The 23,833-nt window shown below is 39.3% G+C and overlaps 1 protein-coding gene across 1 annotated transcript in view; it reads left to right on the plus strand.

Moving 5' to 3' along the window:
• The first annotated feature begins 6,987 nt into the window (after positions 1-6,987).
• LOC139612462 (apolipoprotein B-100-like) overlaps positions 6,988-23,833 on the plus strand; it is a 35,011-nt gene continuing 18,165 nt past the window's right edge. The window contains 27 exon segments of the mRNA XM_071468062.1: positions 6,988-7,178; positions 7,611-7,655; positions 7,846-7,958; positions 8,052-8,197; positions 8,321-8,468; positions 8,896-9,048; positions 9,317-9,441; positions 9,771-9,856; positions 9,954-10,404; positions 10,536-10,650; positions 10,745-10,891; positions 10,977-11,188; positions 11,318-11,537; positions 11,834-12,007; positions 12,101-12,304; positions 12,411-12,578; positions 12,850-13,055; positions 13,311-13,481; positions 13,981-14,111; positions 14,227-14,428; positions 14,588-14,760; positions 14,875-15,050; positions 15,149-15,264; positions 15,438-15,811; positions 15,938-20,637; positions 20,760-21,818; positions 22,824-22,830. Coding sequence (XP_071324163.1) covers positions 7,124-7,178; positions 7,611-7,655; positions 7,846-7,958; positions 8,052-8,197; positions 8,321-8,468; positions 8,896-9,048; positions 9,317-9,441; positions 9,771-9,856; positions 9,954-10,404; positions 10,536-10,650; positions 10,745-10,891; positions 10,977-11,188; positions 11,318-11,537; positions 11,834-12,007; positions 12,101-12,304; positions 12,411-12,578; positions 12,850-13,055; positions 13,311-13,481; positions 13,981-14,111; positions 14,227-14,428; positions 14,588-14,760; positions 14,875-15,050; positions 15,149-15,264; positions 15,438-15,811; positions 15,938-20,637; positions 20,760-21,818; positions 22,824-22,830 — 9,877 coding nt within the window. The 5' untranslated portion in view covers positions 6,988-7,123.

Raw genomic sequence — 23,833 nt, forward strand, 5'->3', positions numbered from 1 at the left:
CTATAATGCTGTTATTCACATGACTGTTATTTTTTCAGAGTGGACATGTTGGTGAATCAGTCAGTGCAAAAAACAAACAGGAAATTTTGTGTTTCTGGGGGGACTGGGTTAAATTACTATGCCTAATTTGGCTGCTTGCGTGATGGTCCTTTAGTTCCAAAAAAACATCACCACTTATTTTTATTGTGGCATGTCATTCTGTAAAATCCTAAACAAGGCTTCCAAAGGAGCTTGGACAAGGGCAAAAAATACATAACTGATCATTAGCAGATTTCGTTCTGCATACTGTATAACTTAGCATTACCAAAGCCTATCAGCTACTTTAACCGCTGATGAAAATATGTATTCCAGGCGAATTCTGCTGAAGCCTTAACCAAGTTTTTGATTTGTTCAACTTGCTCCAAATAAATAAGAAAACAAGACTAGGCAAGCCTAGTTCAGCTGGACCTCTGACTGAACCTTTGAGGCACATTGTCAGACACTGTAACCTTTGATATATGATTGTCTTTTCTTAACAGTACTGGAACATGTTATCAAGTAGTTCCTGAAGATACTAGAAGATACCAGAGAGTGAGATGTAGGGCAATGTTTTCAGGGTGCTGCCCACTGCACTTAAGCAATTGAAGAGTAATAAAATGTGTCTTGCGGTAAGGTTTCAATTTACACTCTATGCAAACAATTTCAATCATTTTTCTGTTCAGAAATGTGACAAGCAATGTGATATTATAAAGCAACTGTCAGCTCTTCTTATGAGATGTCACGCAATAAATTAAACACCTAGTTATTAACAGTCAGCCCCAGCATGCATGATGAAGCTAAATACTGAAAGCTAGGTCAACTAATGTGAGTTTATTATCAATTATGCAATATAGAAGTCCTGCCATTTGCCAACAGACGGACAAACACACTTATGCCAGGTCTTGTGTACAACCTGCCTTCAGAGTATAAAGCATTACTTTACTTATAACCACCTGTATCACACACATCATTAAATAGCTATAATTATTTATTAACTGATGGGGAACAACAATTAAGATTACATGAACTATCTAACTACCTGACTATATTAAACTCCACCTGTTCTGCAGCCTGATCTGGTATTGCAGGAGCCATCCAGAGCTTCGGCTCTGGATGTAGTTCTCTCTTGAAACTGGACTGTCTGCTGCCCATCTGGGGACATTTCAAACTCAAACTGTTCCGGTTTCTGACACCAAGCAAGCAACAGTATATTCACACATTTCTCATTTTAACATGTCACTCGCTAATGACATGTTCACTTTCTTCATGTTTTCAACAATTTTACTAACAGCTTGCATAAATGTTATTCTAACTTTTCAACACTAAGGCAAGGGCCACTCCTCAAACCTGGAAAGTATAGTCTAGACGTGAGACCTCTCAAATACACATTTCTGTCTCTTAATTGAGTAATGCTTCATTCAGTCTCACCCACAACAACACAGAGCTTCTTGTTTAAATACTGTTGCAATAGTATGCCCAAAAGTCCTGCAAAACCCAGTTTTTCAAATACACTATGCAGCCATCCACTACATTACACGTTTATTCTGTTGTTAAGCGCTACCCTTACTACTACAATAGACTGTATATAAAGATGGATGTAACCTCTGTGATGTCAACCACAGATTTCTGAAGAACTGTTTTGAAGTTCAGGCTGCGGTCTTAGGAAAGTTCCTAACTGAGTGAAATTATCTGGAAGTATCTAAGTGGCAGGCATGATAAGAACTGGTCAAATTCTCTAATTGCTTGGGAAAGGTGTTTCAGTGCTTGCTATCTTATCTCCTTTAGCATATGATACACTGGACGTTCCTCTACAAAAGGAAAGCAGATGCATTCCCGTTAGCATCACTTGCACAGCTGGGCATTTTGCTTTAAGGCTAAGCCAAGGCTAATTAATCTGCTGGCTAATTAGCTAGTTAACAAGCTAAGCTAAAAAGCCAGGTATGGTGAGTGCAAACACAGATACTTGCTAATTAGTGCATAATATATAACTGAAATAATAGTACAAATTCACTCATCTCAAAAAACAGGAGCACAGACTTCCTCACATTGTTTTAGTCCATTATCAGCTCAGCAAGCCATATTATTGTACAAATATTTGCATGAAAAATCCTCCAAAAGGCACCAACTCCACAATCATGGCCGAGAGGTCATGTTCAGTGACTCAATTATCTGCATACAACTATGACGACACCCACCTGTCACTCAAAGCACTTATGCATAACTTTAAGAGTTAGTATATTTAAATGGGTGACTGATAGAAAAGTTCACCCCAGTTGTCATGAAGATGGAAATTAGCTGTAAAGACCAAAACCGTTTTTTTATACCAGGCTGTGTTTATTTCTGCTAGGAAGTTGAACATTTTACATGGGGGTCCAGGGGGATTTTGGAGCCGGCCTCAAGTGGCCATTCGAGGAACTGCAGTTTTGGCACTTCCATGTTGGCGTAATTTCCTAGCCCCGACAGTAGCCCTTTGACCATGATGGAGCTCTTGAGGTTACAGTTCTAATGTGTAATGGCCCCTCTTAATGAAAGAGATTGTCATATGTCAGACATGCCACAGCAGGAAAAGCACAAGTCTACATAATAATGGTTGCATTCCATTTCTTGTCATGACAAGCCTACTGAGCAAATGTTTATTGTTGAATCTGATTTCAGCTGAAGAGTGGTGATTCACCATAATGCAATAATGGATACGGTTGTTCTCTATGCACCCCTGGTAAAATTACACATTTTGATGATCGCTAAAGTGAAAAGAAATAAATACAACCCCTGCAGCAAACAGACATTAAAAGGATGTCTGCCTCCTGTAAGTGAAATTCCTCGTATAACATTTGACTCATCACAAACTTAAGATTTAATTTGATTGTTAATAACTGTAATCTGTTTTTGCAAAGATTAAATCAGACATCCAAAAAGCAAAGAAAATAAAATTGAACTCGAAGTCTTCATCTGTCAATGGGTCTTACACATTCAGCCTGACATATTAGGTTCATGACCTAATAGAGCTAGTTAGAGACAGAGATGGAGTTAGTAGTAACATTAGGTTTAAACATTATCACATCCCTAATATGGATCATAAATAATGAACAGAGTAAATTGGTCATGAGTATTAGGTCTTTGTGGCTCTGAAATTATTTTACACGAGGCACAGACATAGCCTATTGAAATCTCTAGCATTCGTGTAAACACAATACACTTTGCAATTTAAAAAAAAGTGTGAGTGTGAAAACGCACAAATTTAAAACAAACACCCACTAATAAGATCTTTGTAGAGACTAGCTAACACAATGTAACACACAATATTACTTGTTCTCTTAGCATCGTGTGACTATTGACCTAAGTTAAGTTTATGTAACTCAAAAGTTTAAAAAGTGAGGAACCTATTTTGACTCCTGAACAGCATACCGGTGGACATGCCAGGTGAGTTAGAGACTATAGCTACCTTGCTATAGCAAATACTAAACATTACCATCTCAGTGGCTGGCAATAAGCCATTTTTCCCTAACAAATCAGATATAAAAGTTGTATGAGCCTTTTATAGGACTAGCTAAAAGAAAGCTGGGACACTTTTTGCTCTCTAAACTGATTAAAGTTATTTTTTTCAGGTTATTTTCTGTAGCATTCTGTAAATTATAGTGTGTAGGCAGAAAATGCTTCATGAATTGACACCACATACAAAAGTTTGTAATTCCTCTTTATTGAGTTTCACATTGAACATTAACACATCTCTCACAAACTACACTCAGTCACCATATTATTAGGTCCACCTAACTAAAACTAATCCAGTCTAAACAACAACTACCGTGCATTAAATGCTACCAACAAGAAGGTAATAGAGCTACAACAATTAGTTGACTGACAGAAAATTGATCAGAAACTATTTTGATAATTGGTTGATTGTTTTGTCATTTTTCAAGCAAAACTGCCATATGTTTGCTCCAGTTTCACAAATATGAACATTTGAGGTTTTTCAACATAACAATTATTATAGGTATTCATAAAGGATTAGAATATTTTGGTCTAGAATATTCCTTATATATGGAATCATAAAACACATTTTCTCTTAAATCAGCAACACTGAACTGTAACCGCCTATTTCACTCAGCAGCTATAGTTAGTTTAGTCTATAATTTTTTTTCATACAGTAAATTTTCATCTATTTGTTTGTTTATTGATGCTTGTCGAAAAATTCAAGTTATTTCTACCCAGTAGTTTCAAAATATGATCAGTGCCTTTTATCTCTTTAATCTCAATTCTCTGTATTTCAGTCAAAGAATCTTATCTCAGATTTGTTCGAAGTGCAGTAGTTATGACACCTACTGCATCAACAACACTGCATCACGACAATTATAGAGGCGAGTTGAATTTGCTGAGTGCTCTAAAAGCAATGATGGGTCTGGCTCCAACTAATCCTGTAAGTCCAGAGCAGTCCAAACACACATAACAAGCAAGACACGGACACAGGCCTGACTTTGGGATTCCTTCCATGTTACATTAGATAAATCAGGCTTACTTTTAAAAATTCACTGCTAATTTATGTAAAAGCTCTTTTATCAATTACTTCCCCCTAATTAATCCCGCTTTTTTTTTTCTTTTCTTTACGTAATTTTTAAAATCTGCATTTATTTTTGCTTGTGTCTCATGTTTTTGTTCTCAGATACTATTACATTACCCGTTGGTACTATAGTCATACAATGACCATGTGTAACCTATTGAACTATATTGATTTGATGAGTTCTTAGCTGAGCGATCCCTGTGCTCACGTTCCAGCAGATAACCAGACTAACAGGCTGAACTTTGACTTGAGCAGAAGTCCATCAGACAAAATTACAAAATTAACTGGAACTTTCTTATTGAGCCATATTTGTGGATCATGTTTTGATGAGACAGAAAGTATCGAATGCAGTTAATATTTCTTAGAGGATCAATTTTCTCTGTGTTTCTGTGCCAACCATATGGACTCTGATATTGTATTATTGTGTTGTCTTTACAAAACTACTTTATTTATTATAATTAAAAATTTCCCATTTGTTATTCAGGAAAAAGATTATGCTATAGTTTTACAATATATTTGTATGATCCATGTTTTATATTTTGTGACCACCTCTGTATCTCATTTTTCTCTTTCACTAATTTAACATTGAAAATACTTGTAAGACTTCACAACAACCCCAACATGTAGATTCTAGCACCAATTTCTAATTGATGTTTCAATTGCCTTGCATTCTATTTGTATCAACATAACCTTTTTACACATATACAGCCCTGTGCTAAGTGCTGTTGTTAGTCTACTGTCTTCTTCTGCTTGATTAGCTTATCTTGAGTTCCTTGTGCTGTAATCCTGTTCAGCTTTCACAGACTGCTCTTAGGAGGTAAAAGGTTAGTCAAGGCACCAGTGCTGAGACACCTTATTTTTTAAGGAGTAACAGGCAAAGGTAGCTTACTATTTTTCAGGTTTCACAGAATTGGACTTTGTTTGTTTGTTTGTCTGTTTTATATAAATTTTTATGATTAATCCAGCCATGTATTGTTTTCTTTGTAAAATGTAAAAAAAATGCACATCACAGTTACAGAGAGTTCAGAGTGACAACTTCAAATGTCTTGTTTTTTCCAACCAACAGGCCAAAATCATTCAGTTTACTACTACTTAATTCAAGACAGGGAAAACAGCAAATCTTCATCTTTGAGAAGCAAAAACCATGAAATATCTGATATTTTCTATGAAAAATTACTTATATATGTCATTTTTGATATAAATAATTACATATTAAAGCAATCAATACAATTTTTGATAATTTACCAATATTTTTTGTATTACAATATTTCCCAAAATTTAGTGGAGAAGAACCATAAGGTGTCATGAAACTGAAATACTTACCATAATACCTTAAATCTGCACTTAAGTTACATTCTACCACTGCCTCTAATTTACAGTATGGTAGCTGTGGGAGGCCTTTTTCATGGCAGATATTTTGCCTTGTCATAGCAGGAAAAGCTTGGTTGTAACTAATAACACTGCCAATGACTCTGCTACTTTCAAGTTTTCCAATAAGCCAAGGTAGTTAGATGCCATGCACTATACCAGGGCCAAGTTATTGGAGTGCAGCCATTACTAATGCTATATAATCTGTGCTTGTGATGTTGTACGCACTCAGTATTTAAAATCTGATTATCTGCATGGCAGGAAACAGCCTGAAAAAGTGTGTGCACGTAATTAAAAAAGAGGTACAACTTTGAGACACTGATAACATATTTGAAGTAGGTAACAAAAACAGCAGGTGAGTCAGGTTTCGATTCTGCATCAATATGATTCATATTGTTCATGGGGCAAAGGTTTACTAAACTTTCTTCAAGAGGCCTTTATGTATTTGTGGATGTGTAGGACACTAAAATGTAAACTTTTGACTACAAAATTCCAATAAAGAACTACAGAGTACAGTGTCTTTGAACATTAAATCACAACATTGAAATGGTCAAAACTATAACAATCACTTGACTTGAAGATAAGATTTAGAATGAAAAACAAAATGCACCACACAGCTAAACTTTAAAAAGTATTTTAAAAATTACTTCCCCTTACTTTGCTTATACTACTAAATTAATTTAATTGTTTATTGCCCTTTGAGCACAACAAAGCAATCAAAGTTAGTGATTGAAGGTATATTAGCTATTATATGACATTGATCTGATTACAAAATGTTTTTTAAGATAAATATATATGTGATTTTTTTTTTTAATTCTAAACAGTAATATATTCATATTTCCATTAAAACATAACCTCAGGATCTGTCCAATGAATTCTGAAAACAGCCCCAAATAATAAAACAAGAGGCAAGCAGGCAATTTCACGTAATCACACAGACCACCCCCACCCAGTGCTGACAGAGTCAGACAGTCTTAGTTTGTGAAACATTTTACCTTTGGCCTGCCACAAGGACTGCTCAGACTTTGGAACCAGGGCAACACATCTGCAATACCTGGTGATCGCATACTTTAAGATTGGAGAACTATAAAAGCCACAAGACGAAAGCACAAGGATTAGTCTTCACAGAAAGAGGAGGACTCTCCCTACCTTAAGGCTTCAAGGAGCTTTACTAAGCCCATCATGGGGGGTACCAAGCTCTGCCTTTTGCTGCTTCTGGGCACATACACACTAGCCCGTAAGTATTATGTTTTTATTCTGAAGCTAGGAAAATTTAAGGATTGGGTTTTATATTTTAAAGGTAAATCAATTTGAGAGAAAAGTTAGTGAATGCAAATTGTTAAGTGAAAAAATGAAGATGGTATAAGATGTTGCTGTTTAGTATGTGACAAATTCATAACAGGAGTAATATTTAATAGTGTGGTTGATTAGCATTACTTTTGTAATTTTAGGTGACTTAGTTGTGCTGTATTCCATTTCTATGTGGCCAAACACTTTGTGCACCATTATAAAGAATACACAACTAATAATAGTTTATTTATATTTTATTTATTATACTTTAAACTCTCTTAATGTCATATAATTTAAGTATGTGTAAGTAAAAATAAGTTTAGAGTAGATTGTGGCCTTTAAAATTGTCAAGCACATACGTTTTTTTCATCTTTCACAGAGCAAGATGTGGGAAGTGTTGAGGAACAATCTCCGGTTTGTTATTGTGAGTTGTTTGTTTATTCTCAACATTGTGTCCTTTTTCTAAATTACTGTGTATGAAATCTCTGAGATGTGATTTTTCTTTTCTACAGTTCATTTAAGTTTGTGATTTTTTTATATTAGTGTAGAAAGATGCTCAGTATATAAAACATTAACATTGCAATGCTCTAACTGATGTTTCAAATACTTTTTAGTGGCCAAAAGATTCAAGAACTTCAGGCGGTATGTGTATGACTATGAAGCTGAAACCTTCAATGGTGTAAATGGAGCAACCAACAACAAGAGCGGCCCCAAAGTCTCCTGCAAAGTATGTCACACAGCCCAGATCAATAGTGCAAATACAACAGTCCCCTGACCCTGAATGGAAAACACTAACAAAAATGTTTGATCTGCCACAAAGGTTGAGGTTGAAGTGCCCCAAACCTGCAGCTTCATCCTGCGCACAACAGAGTGCTCTCTGAGTGAGATCTCTGGTGTGGATGCTGAGGGCAACGCAGTGTACAGTCCTGCTGCTCAAGATAAAGCTTTCAGAGATGCCATGGCCAAGTAAGTGACCTTTTTGTTTCCAGGAAATGTCCATTAATCATGCGGACTTTAATTGAGGAAATCTAAAAGGAGAGGGTGAGCTAAAAGGACAGATTGTAAATGATGATCTTGCCACGTCAACAGGTACCCCTTGAAGATTACAGTTGAAGGACAGACTAAGGTTGAACTCTACCCTGAGGATAATGAGCCTGTCAACATCCTGAACGTCAAGAGGGGAATTGTCTCCGCTCTCATGGTGCCAGTGATGGAGGAGGAAAGGAACAAAGAAATGGTAGTTCTCCTGCCTGTTTTGTTGCCTTGTTTTTGGTTTGTCAGTACATAGTTACCAATCAATTTAGGCCAGAGTCACCAAGTAGAGCTTGCTTCTGTTTGTGGAGGAGAATCATGCAAAGATAAACAAGTTGCACAATGAGTAGATAAGCTGCCCCAGTCACAGGTGATAAATACAGGCCTGTAACATCATGTTCTCATAGAGACAATCCTCAACAGGTCAAAGTCCTAGATAACTTTATCTTTCTAATGGCATCACCTGCTCTCATGATTGGGGGGGTAATCTTTAGAACTGATTGATAATCAGATTCAGGGAGATTGTTAAAGGACAAAAAGCACGTCCACCACTCCAGCTCTTGCTTTTTTTTTTTTTTTTTTAATTGTCTCCCATCTCCTCAGTATTGATAATGACCTCTCATCATTTTCAGCCCACTGTGCATGGAGTCTGCTCCACTGACTTCACCGTCAACTCCAGGGAGGACATTGCCACTGATGTGACTGTCACCAGGGATCTTTCCAAATGTGATTGGTTCGTTGCCCGCAGGCAGGACACCAGTCCTCTGGCCCTCATCTCTGGCATGGTAAGAGTTTAAGCAACAACCTAATGCCGTCATCATCACAAACTATGGTGGAAAAAGAAATTTAAAAAACGTGCTCAATATAAGGAGCTATATATTCACTGTATACATCGACTGCTGAAAAAAAAGACAAAAACTAAATAAACAAACAAAAAAACAACCTAATAAGCAATACAGCCTATGTGAATTTGTTAGTATTTACCGTTTCAAGCACTTTGCTCTTCCTCATAATCTAAGAAAACATGGATGTTGTCTTGTTGTTTTTCTTCAGAACTACCCTCTGTCCAAGATGATTAGCAGCTCCCAGACCTGCAACTACAAGTTTGATAACCAGAAGAAGCACATGACCGGTGGTTCCTGCACAGAGAAACACCTCTTCCTGCCCCTCTCTCACCAGTATGTTTTAAAAGAATGAAGTACCAACAAAAAAAATTGAGGGGTATCAAATTTACCAGGTTGACCCTAATTGACCCATTTCTCCTCTCATGTATGCCTTCAGTTTTTGGTATATTTATATGAATACTTTATGCTGGTGTGAACATATCATTGCTTAAAATTTAACAAAAATTTGAGGATTAATTTTTTTTTTTAACCTTTGCTTGTGTTTTCTGTACATGTCAATATTTTCAAACAGTTTTGATAAATGTAGATTAATTATGTAAAACCATGCCCGGTATGATTATTTGCTATTATAACAGAAATTGTCTCTTGTCTAATGTCAACAGGAATGAATATGGAATTTCTGCTATGGTGAAGCAGACCATGACTCTGAGGGAGACTGCCAAGATCAATGACAGAATCTTTGAGCGCAGTGAGTTTTAGTTTTTAGAGTATGTTGTAAAATATAAAAATATTTCAAATTCCTATTCCTATCATTTTCTTAATGTTTGTGTTGTAATTCTGCACAGATGAACAAAACCTCAGGTTCTTGCCCATGGACGTTGCTGATGAAAAGTCCCCCATGCAGAACAAGGATGCTGCCATTGCCACAATGCAGCAGCTGAACGCCCTGTCACAGACCACTCAGGGCGAGGAGCGGGCCAGCCTCTTCCACAAACTGGTGTCTGAGCTGCGTGGTCTGAAAGCTGACGTCCTGGGATCTGTTGCTGAGGAGATGATGGACATGTCCAGCTCTCTGACATGGCAAGCTCTGGCTCAGTGTGGTACCCCAGAGTGCACCAGCGCCATTCTGAAGGTTCTCAGGACCTTTGACGAAGCCGCTCTCGAGGTTGACGCTGCTGTCTATGCCCTGGGTCTGCTGTCTAACCCCTCTCGCCTCATGGTGAAGGACATGCTGGCAATGGCTCAGTACAAGCAAAGCAAACCCATCATGTATGCCTTGGGCAATGCAGTCAGGAAGTAAGTAAACTCACATGTCAGCTTATAAATAGATTTTTTCTGAAGAAAATACTTGTCAATACTGTAACACTGAGTGGTAGTTTCTGTGGTAAATACTTTATCTAATCACTAATGTCCACCTTTGTCACTAGACTTTACCAGAGGGAGGGAGTCACTCCTGAGATCACTGCTGTGTCTCAGTACATGGCTTCACTTCTCAGTGCAGACTGTTCTGGTGAGAAAGAGCTGACCTTCCTGACCTTGAGGGTAGGTAACTGACTGTGATCTCTAATGACAGCATAATTTTTATGGTGATTTCCAATCCCATATTTTATCTAAAATTGTGTAATATTCCATTCAGGTTGTTGGCAACATGGGAGATGCAATGGAGGAAGCTGATGCTGCTATAAAGAACACCTTACTGAAGTGCATGAGACAGCCTGCAACCACACTGTCTGTGCAGCTGGCTGCCATTCAGGCTTTTAGACGCATGTCAGTGACAGATGAGGTATGTAACTTCCCCTTCAGAGAAAAACAGTATCCCAGTTTCAAGTTTTTATACTGCAGCAACAAATTACTGTTGTACTCTCCAGGTTCGCTCTAACCTCCAGAGGGTCAGCCAGTACCCCAAGGGTGCTGTACAGAAGCGCCTGGCAGCTTACCTGATTCTGATGAGAAAGCCCACGGACAGTGACATTGAGATGGTGAAGAAGCTGCTCAAGCAGGAGCAGAACATGCAGATCAAGGCCTTTGTGACCTCCCACATCTACAACATCATTTCCTCCACTGATTCAGAGACTCAGAAGTAAGAATGAAGCACATTTTAACTGACAGTGCAATGTATGTGTTATTTCAAGGAAATACTTTGTTGACACTGTTATCAAACCCAACAACTTATAGTAGCTGATTGTTTAACACTTTATTTTTACTTCAGGCTTGGTAAGAAGATAATGGATGCCCTGCAGGACACAGATGTTGTTACACACAACGATTACACCACAAAGTCTCGCAACTACAAGCTAGGCTTGGCATATGACAGCATGCAGGCTGCCGTTCAGGGGAACGTTGTCTTTGATCCCAGTAACCAGTTGCCCAGGGAGGTCTTGCTGGATATGACACTGGAAGCTTTTGGTTACAGCATGGACATGTGGGAGGTATGTAGGTCGTAATAGCCAGTAATGTGTTGCATTTTCAAATTGTAACTTTACACTGACTAGAAACTCCAGCAGAGAAAATTTAAATAATAAGAGTAGTAATAGTATAAAAAAAAGCATTTGTATGTGTCTTGTTATCATTATTTAATGTATTGGACTTTTGGTAGGTAATTTGGCCAATCCTACAAATCTGACTGCCACTGAAATTGAAGCTTATTAGATTTATTGGGCTTAGATTCACTCATTCATTCACTAAACATACTGTTCCTAATCAAACTGCTTTATTCTGCCATTAGGTTGGCATGGAAGGAAAGGGCTTTGAGCCAACCATTGATGCTTTGTTTGGAAAGAACGGCTTCTTCCCTGACACTGTGTCTAAGACTCTTTACTGGGCTGAGGACAAGATGCCACCAAAAATCAAAGAGGTTCTGGAGAAATGGGTTGCTCCCCTGAAATCAGAAGGACAGAAGGTATATTTTGTGTGTGATTATTCCTGTTGAACACTTTTATTTATCATTTCTACTGATACCACCACAACTAAAACAATGGAACTCTTTCCTAAGGTCCCCGAAAACCTTGTGAGAGAAATTGTTCGCAACTTCAACAAGCTGGTAAGAGATCTGCAGAGTCAAGAGTCTCCAGAGGCCATGGCCTACCTGAGGATCATGGGAACTGAACTTGGCTACATCAAGGGCACCGAACTGAGGTCTATTGCTGATAATGCACTGATGTATGCAGACATTTTCATGAGGATCATTCCTGCCAAGGTACTGCTCTATACTCCTGTTTAATGTGATACCTCTCCAAAAATGTACAACTCTGTTTCTTTCTCTCAACAACAGCGCATTAAAAATAACTGTTTCTTATTACCAGGTCCTGGGTCAACTGATGTCCAGCACTAACAATGAGATCTTTGCCCATTACATCTTCATGGACAACAAATTCAGCATGTCAACAGCATCTGGCTTGCCTCTGACATTTGCTCTGTCTGGCACCTTCACTCCTGGTGCAAAGGGAGGCCTTCGTTTGGCTCCAAATATGGTAAATGTTCCATATTTCTTTCCCAACCTATCAATAATACTACATCAAAAAAGTCAGTTCTGGTTTATTGATTTACATCCTGTCAAATGCCCTGCAAAGTGATGTTCATGTTCAAATCCATGATAATAATTTTATCATATCACATATACCAAATATGAATAGTAATGCACGTAGTTTAAGATTGGTTGTATGACAGTGTCCTTTAATTTTTTTCTTCATGCCACTGCCAGCCTTGCCCATTTCATGTCATGCCATCTGCTTTCATTCACAGAAGGAACTGCTGTTCATGCCCTCTGTTGGAGTTGAGTTTGTGACTCAGATGGGAGTCCATGTCCCTCAGTTTGTTGTGTCAACTGTTGAAATGCATACCAACATGTACCATGAGAGTGCACTCAATGCCAAGATCACCATGGAACAGAACCAGGTCAAGCTTTCCATCCCGGCCCCACAGGGGACCACAAAGCTCTTCAGTATCAGGTAACAAAGCACACAAATATGGATGGAATGTCTTCATTTAGTTTTGTTGTGTGATTGCTTTTGTGAATCTGCTGTTGGTCATATGCTGCTAAAAAGCCTGAAGAAAACTTTTTTTTTCTGCAACCACATTCACCAACAATAAAATAAAGCCCTTACCATGGTGTTGCACCATATTGCATGTAATCTTTAATACAGCATTTTCAACAAAGTTATTAGAGGATAGAAACTAATTTTGCTGTTCTTTCTTTGAAATAGCAATAAACTGCTGATTGTGGGCGCTGGCCAGGCTACAATGATCCCTCACACAGAGGGTGAATCAAACTGCAGCCCTCTCTTCTCTGGAGTCAGATACTGCACCAAAACACTTCGTGCTAACACTGGTGACAAGACAGCTGTGCCTTATTTCCCCCTGAATGGAGAGACTATGTAAGTTGTTCTTTGAAGAAACTTTGATTGGTTTGTCAATGTCATATCACTGATTGCAGCATATTGAATGAGTGTCATCATCATAAGTCACAAGGATGTGGTGTCTTGTCTCAGTAATGGGGAATATTTCAGTGTGATAGAGAATGGTGGTTGAAATGGAATTAATGTGGTAAAATACACAGCTTGAATGAACGTATAAATAACCAAAACAGCACCACTTTCATTCATGTCACTTGGCATTAAGAAGTAATAGATTTTATATGATAGCGGGGCAAGCATTGAGAAGGGAAAAAATTAGAAAGTCAGAGTTGGTATTATTAGTTGGACTTGTATATGTAGTGGTATGTCATTCAATAAGGATAAAAAATACTGTTTACTATGTAGTTAAATAATTTTGATACTATGTAAGACGTGCTTTTTATAGTTTTCTGCATACACAGTACATTATGATAGACGATTTTTATGAAAACTCATCAGTGAGTTGTTCTTTTCACTCTAGGTTTGCTGTAGACATTAAACCTACTGATGAGGTCTCTGAGTACACAGCCACCATTGCGTATAAGGTCCTCAGTGAAGGAAAGGATGGCAACCAAAATGTTGATTCTTTGAAGATGACCCTGAGAGCTGAAGGTATGATAATCATATTAAGAAAAAAATGTACTGATCTATGTTTTTTTCTATAAGCCTGTTTTATTTTGTTGGGCTACATACATCAGTAATGAAATGATACTTTTTCTAACTTCAGGTACTCAGGCTACCGAGGCTACAGCCACCATGAAATACAACAGGAACAGGAATGTCTTCACCACCCAAGTCCAGATACCTGACTTTGATGTTGAGGCTGGCGTCAAGGTTGGCATGACCGACAGCAGCACCAAAGGCAAATCTATCATCTTCGAGATTTCCAACAAGAATGTGCCCCAGCTCTCTCTGATTGGCCGTGCCAAGTGAGTAAACCCCACCAAAATCTTTGTTGTTTAAAACCTCTGTCAATAAATAATGAAACTCATTTAAAGCCATGTACTCATTTCTATATATTCAACAGTCTTTGTGCATTTTTGTTATATACAGGCACTGACCAGATAATGTTTGTTTGTTAATCCTAGGCTTCAGGCCATGACTGATGGCATGCTGCAGGTTCAGCTGTTAGTCCCCTCACTCAAGACTGATGCTGCTATCACAGCTAGAATGAGCAATTCCAATGGACTCACCATGGAGATCAAAAGCGATGTCAAGCTCCCAGAGACCACCTCCATTCAGGCAGTCATATTCAAATATGGTACATATGTTAGAAAATAGTGCTAACAGACTTCAAAGATTAATAATTTCAGGCACTTGTACAAAAACACTGTCTCAAATACAAAAGTAAAATTCTAAATGCTTTGTATCCCAGGTGAAGATGATGCTGAAGTTCAGCTGATGTCCAACGTGAAAGCTGATACTAAGATCCTGGTGCCATACACTGAAGCCCTCCAGGCATTGCTCAGGCAGTTTGTGGAGGATGCCATGGACCAGCAGGTTGTCAAGACCGATATGAAACTCCGTCATATCTTCAACAAGGCAGTTGAGGTGAAATAAATATAATGATTTTAACTATTTTGAAAGACCTTGACTTATTTCTAGCTTTTCCAGACTAAAGCATGAGAAATGTGGTATTTCTTCATCAGGCCAGCAATAAGTGGATGGACAAGATTACAACTGATGTTCCCTATGTTGAGACTCTGAGGAACAGTATAGCAGAAGTGGAAATGCCCTCAATGCCTGAAAACCTATTCATGGACCTGTAAGTGTAACACATCTTTAATAATCTGAATTACGATCAACATCATTTTTCATATGGATTTTTTTTAAAATTGCAGTTTTTGCCTGATTAAATCATAAAATAGGTACATCAACATTTTCTCTCCAATTAAATTTATGTTTTAAATTTATGCTCTGTTTTCATCCTTTTCCCAGTGAAAGCACATTTAGATACCAGTTCAACCAGGACCGTTTGACCATCAGTATCCCTCTGCCTCTTGGAGGCAAATCATCTGAGGAGCTAAGGATACCTCCTATGGTCACCTCCCCTCGCATAACCTTGCCTCAGGTGGGCATGGAGCTTGCCCCAAGGGAGATCCAAATCCCCACTTTTACCATCCCTTCTGAGTATGATCTCACCCTTCCTTTGATGGGAATGGTGGAAGTGTCTGCCAAGGTCAACAGCAACTATTATAAGTGGGAGGCAACAGTCTCAGCTGGCAACAACACTGTTGAGTCTCCTAGCTATCTCGCCAGGTTCAACATCAGGGCTGACAGCCCAATCAAAGTTCTCTCCTTCTCAACTGAGGGTAATTTAATCTTTATTCTTCTGATATATCCATTTGTTATTTTACACAACATTTGTTATTTTACACAACAGAAACAGCATAAAAGTTTATACTAATTAATATTTTACTGATTTGTCTGTTGTTTAGGAGCTTCACAAATAATTGACACAGCAGAGAAAACTATGAAATTCACCATTGATGGCTCCCTGAACCACATGCTCATGAAGACAGGTTTTAATCTCCTGGAAACCATTGCTGTCACAGACAATGTACTATCAACAGGAAGGTACAACATCTATGCCACCGCCCCTCTGGGTCTGGACACTTCTCTGACGATTACTACCCAGCTCACCCTAGACTCAAACATGCTCTCTGGTGACATCAACACAGATGGAAGTGTCTCTGTTGGACCCATGACTGCTAGCACCACCTATCTCCACACTTTCTCTTTTGAGCCAGCGAAGAAAGAAGCAAGGCTGGAGAGTACACTGAGAGTGAACTCTGAAATGCTGATGGTTGTGAACAAGGTCAAGGCAACATATGCAAATGAGGAACTTCTGATTGAGTCTAGCACCAACATGAACAGTGATCCCATCAAGCACACCACCAAAATGAGTCTTAACTATAAAGATGTCCAGCTTAGCATCCAGTCTGACTCTGTGACCAAGGCTGATGAGAGAATGCTTCGTAGCCAGATAGCTCTCTCTGCCACTGGAGGACAGGCCAGCCTCAGGATAGAGAATCAAGCTGATGATACAAGGAACCGTGCCTACTCGCTGCTCACTGGGTCCATCAACCCCTCCGGCTTGGAGATCAACACTGATGCCTCTATCAACATCTTTTCAAGCCTTGCCTCTCACAAAGCAACCTTGGCCCTGAACATGAATGGCCTGACCACCAGCTGTACAACAACTGCTCAGCACAGCCCAATGACCTTTGAGAATGTTTTCCATGGTGGAGTTGATGCCTCTGGTGCCACCATGTCTCTCTCTACCAAGGGAGCCATTAAAGAGAACAAAGCTGAGCTCAATCTTGAGGGAAAGATTGCAAGCACAGAAGTCTATTTCAACGGCATCTTTAAGGGCAACCTCTTTGACATCAACACCAGGAACAGAGTGAACCTTAGAGTGAATGAAGATGGCCTGGTTCTCTCCAACAACATGGTTGGATCTTTCAATGAGATGAGGACTGAAAATACCCACTCACTGTCTCTTGCGCTGAGATCTTTTACCCTCCACTCCAAGACTGACAATGTCCTTGACAAGAGGAACTCCTACATGCATGACATCACAGTTAACATGGAGCGTTTTACTGCCTCAGTTATTGTGAAAAATGACCTGAAGATCATGGAGATTAACTTTGTGAATGATGCCCAGTTCAAGGCAGAACCCTACAACATGGAGCTGACTGGAACAATGATGGGCGTTTTCTCAGAGGAAGAGCTCAAGCACACTTATGAAATCAAGTTTGTTGACATGGCCCTGTCTGCAAAGTGCAATACCAATGGTAAACTCCTGGGCTCTCACATGACACATACCACTGATATGGAGGTTGCTGGTCTGACCATGAAATTTAACAATGTGGCTCACTTCAACTCACCATCACTTCGTCTGAGCAGCACAGTCCAAACTGTTGCCGCACCCTTCACCCTGAACATTGATGCCATTTTCAACTCAGATGGTGCAGTGTATCTGTATGGACAACACAACGGCGAACTGTACAGCAAATTCCTCCTTAAAGCAGAACCCCTTCTGTTCACGCATTCATTTGAGTACAGAGCATCAACCACCCATGAACTGGAAGACAGACCTGCCATCAAGACCACTATGGAGAACAAGTTCAACAGCATGCTCAGCCTACAAGAGCAAAGTGTCAGACTGAAGATGATATCCAAAGTAAATGAGCACACCTTTGATGAAGAAATCAGTGCTTATAACAATGCAGAGAGAATTGGTATTGAGATGGCAGGAGCAGTCTCAACCCCCCTCTTGAGTGAAGCAAGTCAAGATTATGCCATTTCTGGATTTGTGAAGTATGACAAGAACAGCGACAGCCATTTTGTCCAGATACCATTCATTGAGCACCTGCCCACAGTAATTGAAAATGTGAAGACCAGAATGATGAGGCTGATGGACCACAGCATTGAGATGCTGAAGGACATCAACAACAAATATGAGATCAGTGTCAAGTTGCAGAACAAAGTTTCAGAGCTGAAGGAAGTCATTGACAACTTTGACTTCAACCTCTTTGTCCAAGACTTGAGAAAGTTTATCAGCTCAATGGAGAATGTCTTGACCAACCTCACAGTCAAGTTCCCAACTGACAAAATCATGAATGTGCTGAAATCCATCAAGGATGCTGTCATGACTTGGATCAAGAAGCATAACATTGCCAACAAGTTCAGGGTAATTTATGCAAAAATAGAAGAGATCCTCTCTAGCTATGAAGTTGAGAAGATGATTGGAGCCATCATGGACGAGGTTGTTAAAATTATGAAGGAGTATCAGGTGAGGGAAAAAATTCAGTCTGCATTTGCTGCTCTCAGATCAATTGACATCCAGCCACTGCTCAAAAAAGCTATGGTGCCTGTTCAGGAGCTTGTGAATGAGCTGTATTCCTTTAACTTCAAACAGCTGATTGAAGACACAAGTGACTATTTCATGAGAATAATCCAGAAAATCCAATCTTTTGATTATGACACATTCACCATGGAGCTGAAAGAAAAGGTGGTAGATATGACCAAAATCCCCTGCTTTGGAAAACTCTACGGAGAGTTCAGGGTTACATCACCTCATTACAAACTCAGGACCACTGCTGACCTGGAGAATACCACAACTACATCAGTCACACCAGAGTTCAAAATTAACCTTAACTCACAGGCTACATCTACTTTGAGAGTCCTTGACTTCACTGTGGATGCCAGTGCACATTTTATGGCACCCCAGATGAGTCGTCTGTCCATCTCTGAAAACATCAATGTTGTCCAGTCATGTTTCACATTTGATCACAAGGGCACAATGACTCTCCATGGTCTCTCAGCTCAGGCTTCTGCTGAAACAACTGCAAAGGTCACAACTGAGCGTTATGTTGCTGAGCTTGTCAACAGTGCTCTCTTTGCCACGGAAAATGGAGTTTCTGCTACTGTAGAGACTAGCTACAAACATGACCTCAACATGCTACCTCTCAACATCTTCAGTGAAACATCATTGAATCAAAAGACCATTTTCCTGCTTGAGGCTGGCACTGCTCATCTGACCTTTAACAATCTGGCCAGTGAAAAATATGCAGTTCAGGACTTCTCAGATGAGGCAACCCACAAGAGTGACCTGGAAGTGGTCATGGATCTCCACACAGCCAAAGTAACATTCACTGGAGAAACAGGGTGCAGCCACTTAAAAATGAATCACAATGTGGTTGCTGATGTATGCATCTTCCGGCACGTTATTATTGATGCCAAGGTTGAGACAGAAACACCTTTCATGAAGGACAGTGTTGCAGAGGTCAAGTTCCAAGCTAAGGTTGAAGACATGAAAATTGATCTCACTGCTTCTCACAATGCAGAGCTGACTGGACACGTTGAGGGAACTCTCTCAAGCTCTGCCCTTGCCTTGATCACACCTAACGAGCTTAGGTTTGACACCAAGAACAAGGGAAATGCCAAGGTTGCCCTTCCATTCAAGCTGTCTGGAAAGATGGATCTCCAGAATGACATCGTACTTACCCTTAACTCTGAAGTTCAGCAAGGTAGTTGGACAGGCTTGGCTAGATTCAACCAGTACAAATACTCCCATTACTTCAACATGGATAATGGTGAGAGAGAAATTAACATAATTTCCCAGATTAAAGGAGAAGCAAATCTTGATGTACTGAATGGACCCATCACCATTCCTGAAATAACAGTGCCATTTGTTGGTATGAGAACACCAAGAGTGGAGGACTTCTCACTGTGGCATGATACTGGCCTGAGCTACCTCCTAACCACAACTCAGCAGACATTTGATATGAGCTCCAAGGTGAAGTATATGAAGAGCCCTGAGCAGATCACCATTGACATTAATGTGGATCCAGTCATCAGTGTCATTAACAACAGTGTCAAGAATCTGCGCAAGACAGCACTCATTGGCAAGGATACAGCTGCTGCCATCCTCGCTACATCTTATAACAAAGCAAAGACAGAGTATGAAAAATATAACATTGAGTTGCCCAAAACCGTTACAGTGCCTGCCTACAGAGTTCCATTGATGAATGTTGAGATGTCTACATTTACCATTCCCCTGCCTGACTTCAGTCTCATCACAATGCCTTCCCTGCATGTTCCATCTGCCCTGAGCAAGCTCACTCTTCCAAAAATCACTCTTCCAAAAATTCAGAGCATCAAGATCCCAGTCATGGGTGATCTGACCTATGAGTTCTCCATGAAAACAGCAATACTCACACTGAAAACTGATGCGGGGGTCATCAACCAGGAGATCAGTACCATGATGAGCCTTGATGCATCCTCATTCTCCGAATTTGAGATTCTGAATGGGAGGATTCAGGGCGACATCAGCCTGAACAGAGCTGGTGGATTCCCACTGACTTCTACCCTCACTGTAAAACATGCAATGGTAGAGGGAAACCATAAGGGCAGCATCATCTTAAGTTATGAAAATGTGGATACCTCCATCACCAATTCAGTAAAGGTCAAGCTACCTGAACTGACAATGGAAATCTACCAGGAGATTACTGGAAATCCAGAGGAAGGACTTGTTTACTCTATGTCTACTCCATCTGCAGGACTCATTGCAGTTCAGATGCAGACTAAGCGCCCAGCACAAGTCAAAGCAAGACTCTATGGACGCTACCCGGTGAGATAACTTTTGGTTACATATTTGCTTACTAATTACCTATGATTGTGATTTCAATTTAAATGGTGTATTTATGTATAAGTAATTTATTTTTTCTTGCATGTTTACTTTTTTCCCCACAGTCTGAGCCAACAACAGACATTGATATCTTGGGTCTGAAGATGTCTGTGATGAACTCTGGGTCACTGACCGTTCAGACAACCTGGAATATGGAGATGCCATATGAAGTGATGCTGGGACTGAAGAAACAGGTGCCCGCAGCTGTGGAACTGGTGTCTGATCCAGCTGTCAGGACATACAATGAAATCTACAGAAATGCTGGAAGGCTTGGGGATTCCATTAAACAGGCTAGAAAGCAGGGTAAAGTGATGTTTAAGAGGGCTGTTGACAACCTTGCAGCAGTAAATCCTTCTGATGTTATGACAGCTGTCACAGAGAAGGCCATTTTGATCCTGAAAGATTATCAAAAGAAAGCTGAAATTGTTCTCGATGCTGTCGTTAAATTCCTGAGAGAGACCAAGTTCCAGATCCCTGGGTATGAACAGAGGCTGTCTGGGCTTGAGGTCTACCAGAAATTTAGTGCTTTTGTTGCAGATGTATCTGAGGAAACTGTTCAAAAGATTCCAGAATATTTTGCCAGCATGTTTACGGCAGTCCTTGATTATTTCCAAGCCATTGAATTCACCCTTCCTGGCTCTAACTACATTGTCAGTGGAAGGGAAATTCTTGAGGATTTGTTTGTAGCTCTGCGAAAAATTCAGGATCAAGTGATTGTCACTGTGAGAAAACTGGGAGACATCCAGTTGGAAGACATCATTAAGAAATGCAAAGCATTCATGCAGTTTACCACTGAACAAAGTGAGAAGTTCCTTCAAACCCTAAAATCTCAGAACATAGAGAAGCTCTCCAACTTTGTCACTGATGTGTACAAAGATGTCATCAACTCTCCTGTCCTGGCTGATGTGACCAAGCAGATTGGAGAGGCATACAGAATTGTTATGGATTATCTAAAAACTGTGAGAGCTAAAATTCAGGATATTTTGGCTGATGTCTCAAGTGAACAGCTTCAGGCTGACATCCAGTCCTGGATTGACTCAATGGTAAAACGTATGAATGCATTCCAGAACAATGTCATTAAAACCCTAAAGGAGAAAAGCAAAAATGTTGAACCCTTTGTGAGAGTAAGTGACAGACAGATGGAGGTTGACATTCCCTTACCATTTGTTGCCAAATTTAACTAACTGGCCAGGGCTAAAAAGACATAATACAGTGTTTGCATTGATTATATCTGTTGCATAACCATCAAGACAGCAGTATATCTGTTCTACCAAAAATGCAAAAAAAAACTGCATGCTAACAAGTGTTGTCTGTACCAAAGATGTTTTTCTCTCTACTCTGTTTTTCAAATGATTAATTTTGTTTATTTCACAGTAGACTCCCAGTTGTGATCCTGCTGTGTTCCCTTTGTGTCTTGTAGTATTTAAAAAAAAAAGTGAACTTCAATAAAGACAGTTTGTACTGCATGCAGCCCTGTGCATTTCTTACAAATAATTTCACACAAATGTCTAAAAACCTGACTTCTTGGAAGGCATATAGAGTAAGAGCTATAAAGTGCCACTTTCCTGACAGGAACCACTTTAGTTTTAGTCAGATCTGCTTCCCTCAAACTCCCAAATATACATATAAACTTACTTGATAAAATAACACAGTCATAATATGGCATGATTTTTAAGTCCCTTATACACCCCTACCATATGCTCATAAATCCTTTGTATCCTCAGGTATAAATTTAGCAGAGACACAAATAGCTTCTGTGACAACCAAGCTCTCTGATCACAAAACAATGAGAATGAGAAGAATGAATACACGATCAGTTTGGCAGGTGTTGCTAACAATAGTAAAGAGCCAAGCCCTGACATTTATCCCCAGTTTGGAATTAATTAATTAATTTTTCAGATGTGTAATCCAAAGCAGTGGTAGAGAAGACATATTCAGAGCCTTTACCTAACCAGAGGTAACAATACAAAAATCCTCCATTACAAGTACTGTGTTTAAAATCTTACTTTTGCGCAAAGGTATTTATCAGTAAAATGGTAAGGTGTGGTCTAAGTACTCAGTTCAGGAAATGTCCCAGTATTAATCGCCATATTTACTAACTATGGCTGATGAATATGATTGTAATGGAGTGAAAGGGTCAATATTTATAACATATGACGTGTCATAAAATTGAAATACTCAAGCACAAGTGCCTGAAAACTGTACTTAAGTAAATGTATTTAATTACTTTACGCCAATTAAAGTTATGGGTAAATGTATCCTGCCAAAAGCAATATAATAACAAATTCAAGGAATGATGGTCTTTGCAAAATATACCAAAAAAGCTCTGTCAATAAATATATATTTTTTTTATTTTAAGCATATTGAAAGTAATGGTGACTGCAACAGCACAATAACTATACTGGTCTTTAGTGTGAGAAAATGAGGCAAAAGTATGGAAAAGTAGAGATGGTGACACACATTGATTTATTTATTGAGTTTCCCAGAACAGTACCGATTGTTCCCTTACATTCTGTGTTATTTTTTTCTCACAAAAATGTCCATTGTTTGCCATCTACCGTTCAAACCTTTTGCATCACTTATTGGATGATTACATTAATGTGGTCACAATTTGATCAACTCTTACAAACAGATAGGTTTGGCACATTTTCAGCATTTTTTCCTCTGCATGATTCCAATGTTGAGGAACATGAAAACTACACTGTGTGATCAGTGAATTATAACCTAACAACACTGGAAATCAGAGGCACATGGGGGTGGTGGGGGGGGGTGGGGGGGAAATTAACCAATCTAGCACAATGCATTCCTGCTCTGTAAGTCAGCAAAAAGCCCAGCAACAGAAGGCAGGGAGGAATGTGACTTTTACACCATCGTAACTCTGGTTGGATTTGTATAAGATACTGTTTTAGACTTGATTTTTTCTTCGCTATAGATGCTTTCTGAACCACACAAAAAATTGCGTGTTTAAACTGAAATTGAGCTCTCTTGTCTTCAGTTACCATTTAAAGAATAATTCACATTGTTCATCCACCAGGGTTTCGCCCTGGATTTTCAGTGTAGCAACATTCTCTGTAATTGATGATCATAGCTGTCATTTGTACAAGCACTCCCACCATAGTGTAAGAGGAGAGTTACACAA

The sequence above is a fragment of the Trachinotus anak genome, unplaced genomic scaffold, assembly GCF_046630095.1.
Source record: "Trachinotus anak isolate AG129_WGS33_773 ecotype Australia unplaced genomic scaffold, CSIRO_AGI_Tana_v1 ptg000031l, whole genome shotgun sequence".
Lineage (NCBI taxonomy): Eukaryota > Metazoa > Chordata > Actinopteri > Carangiformes > Carangidae > Trachinotus > Trachinotus anak.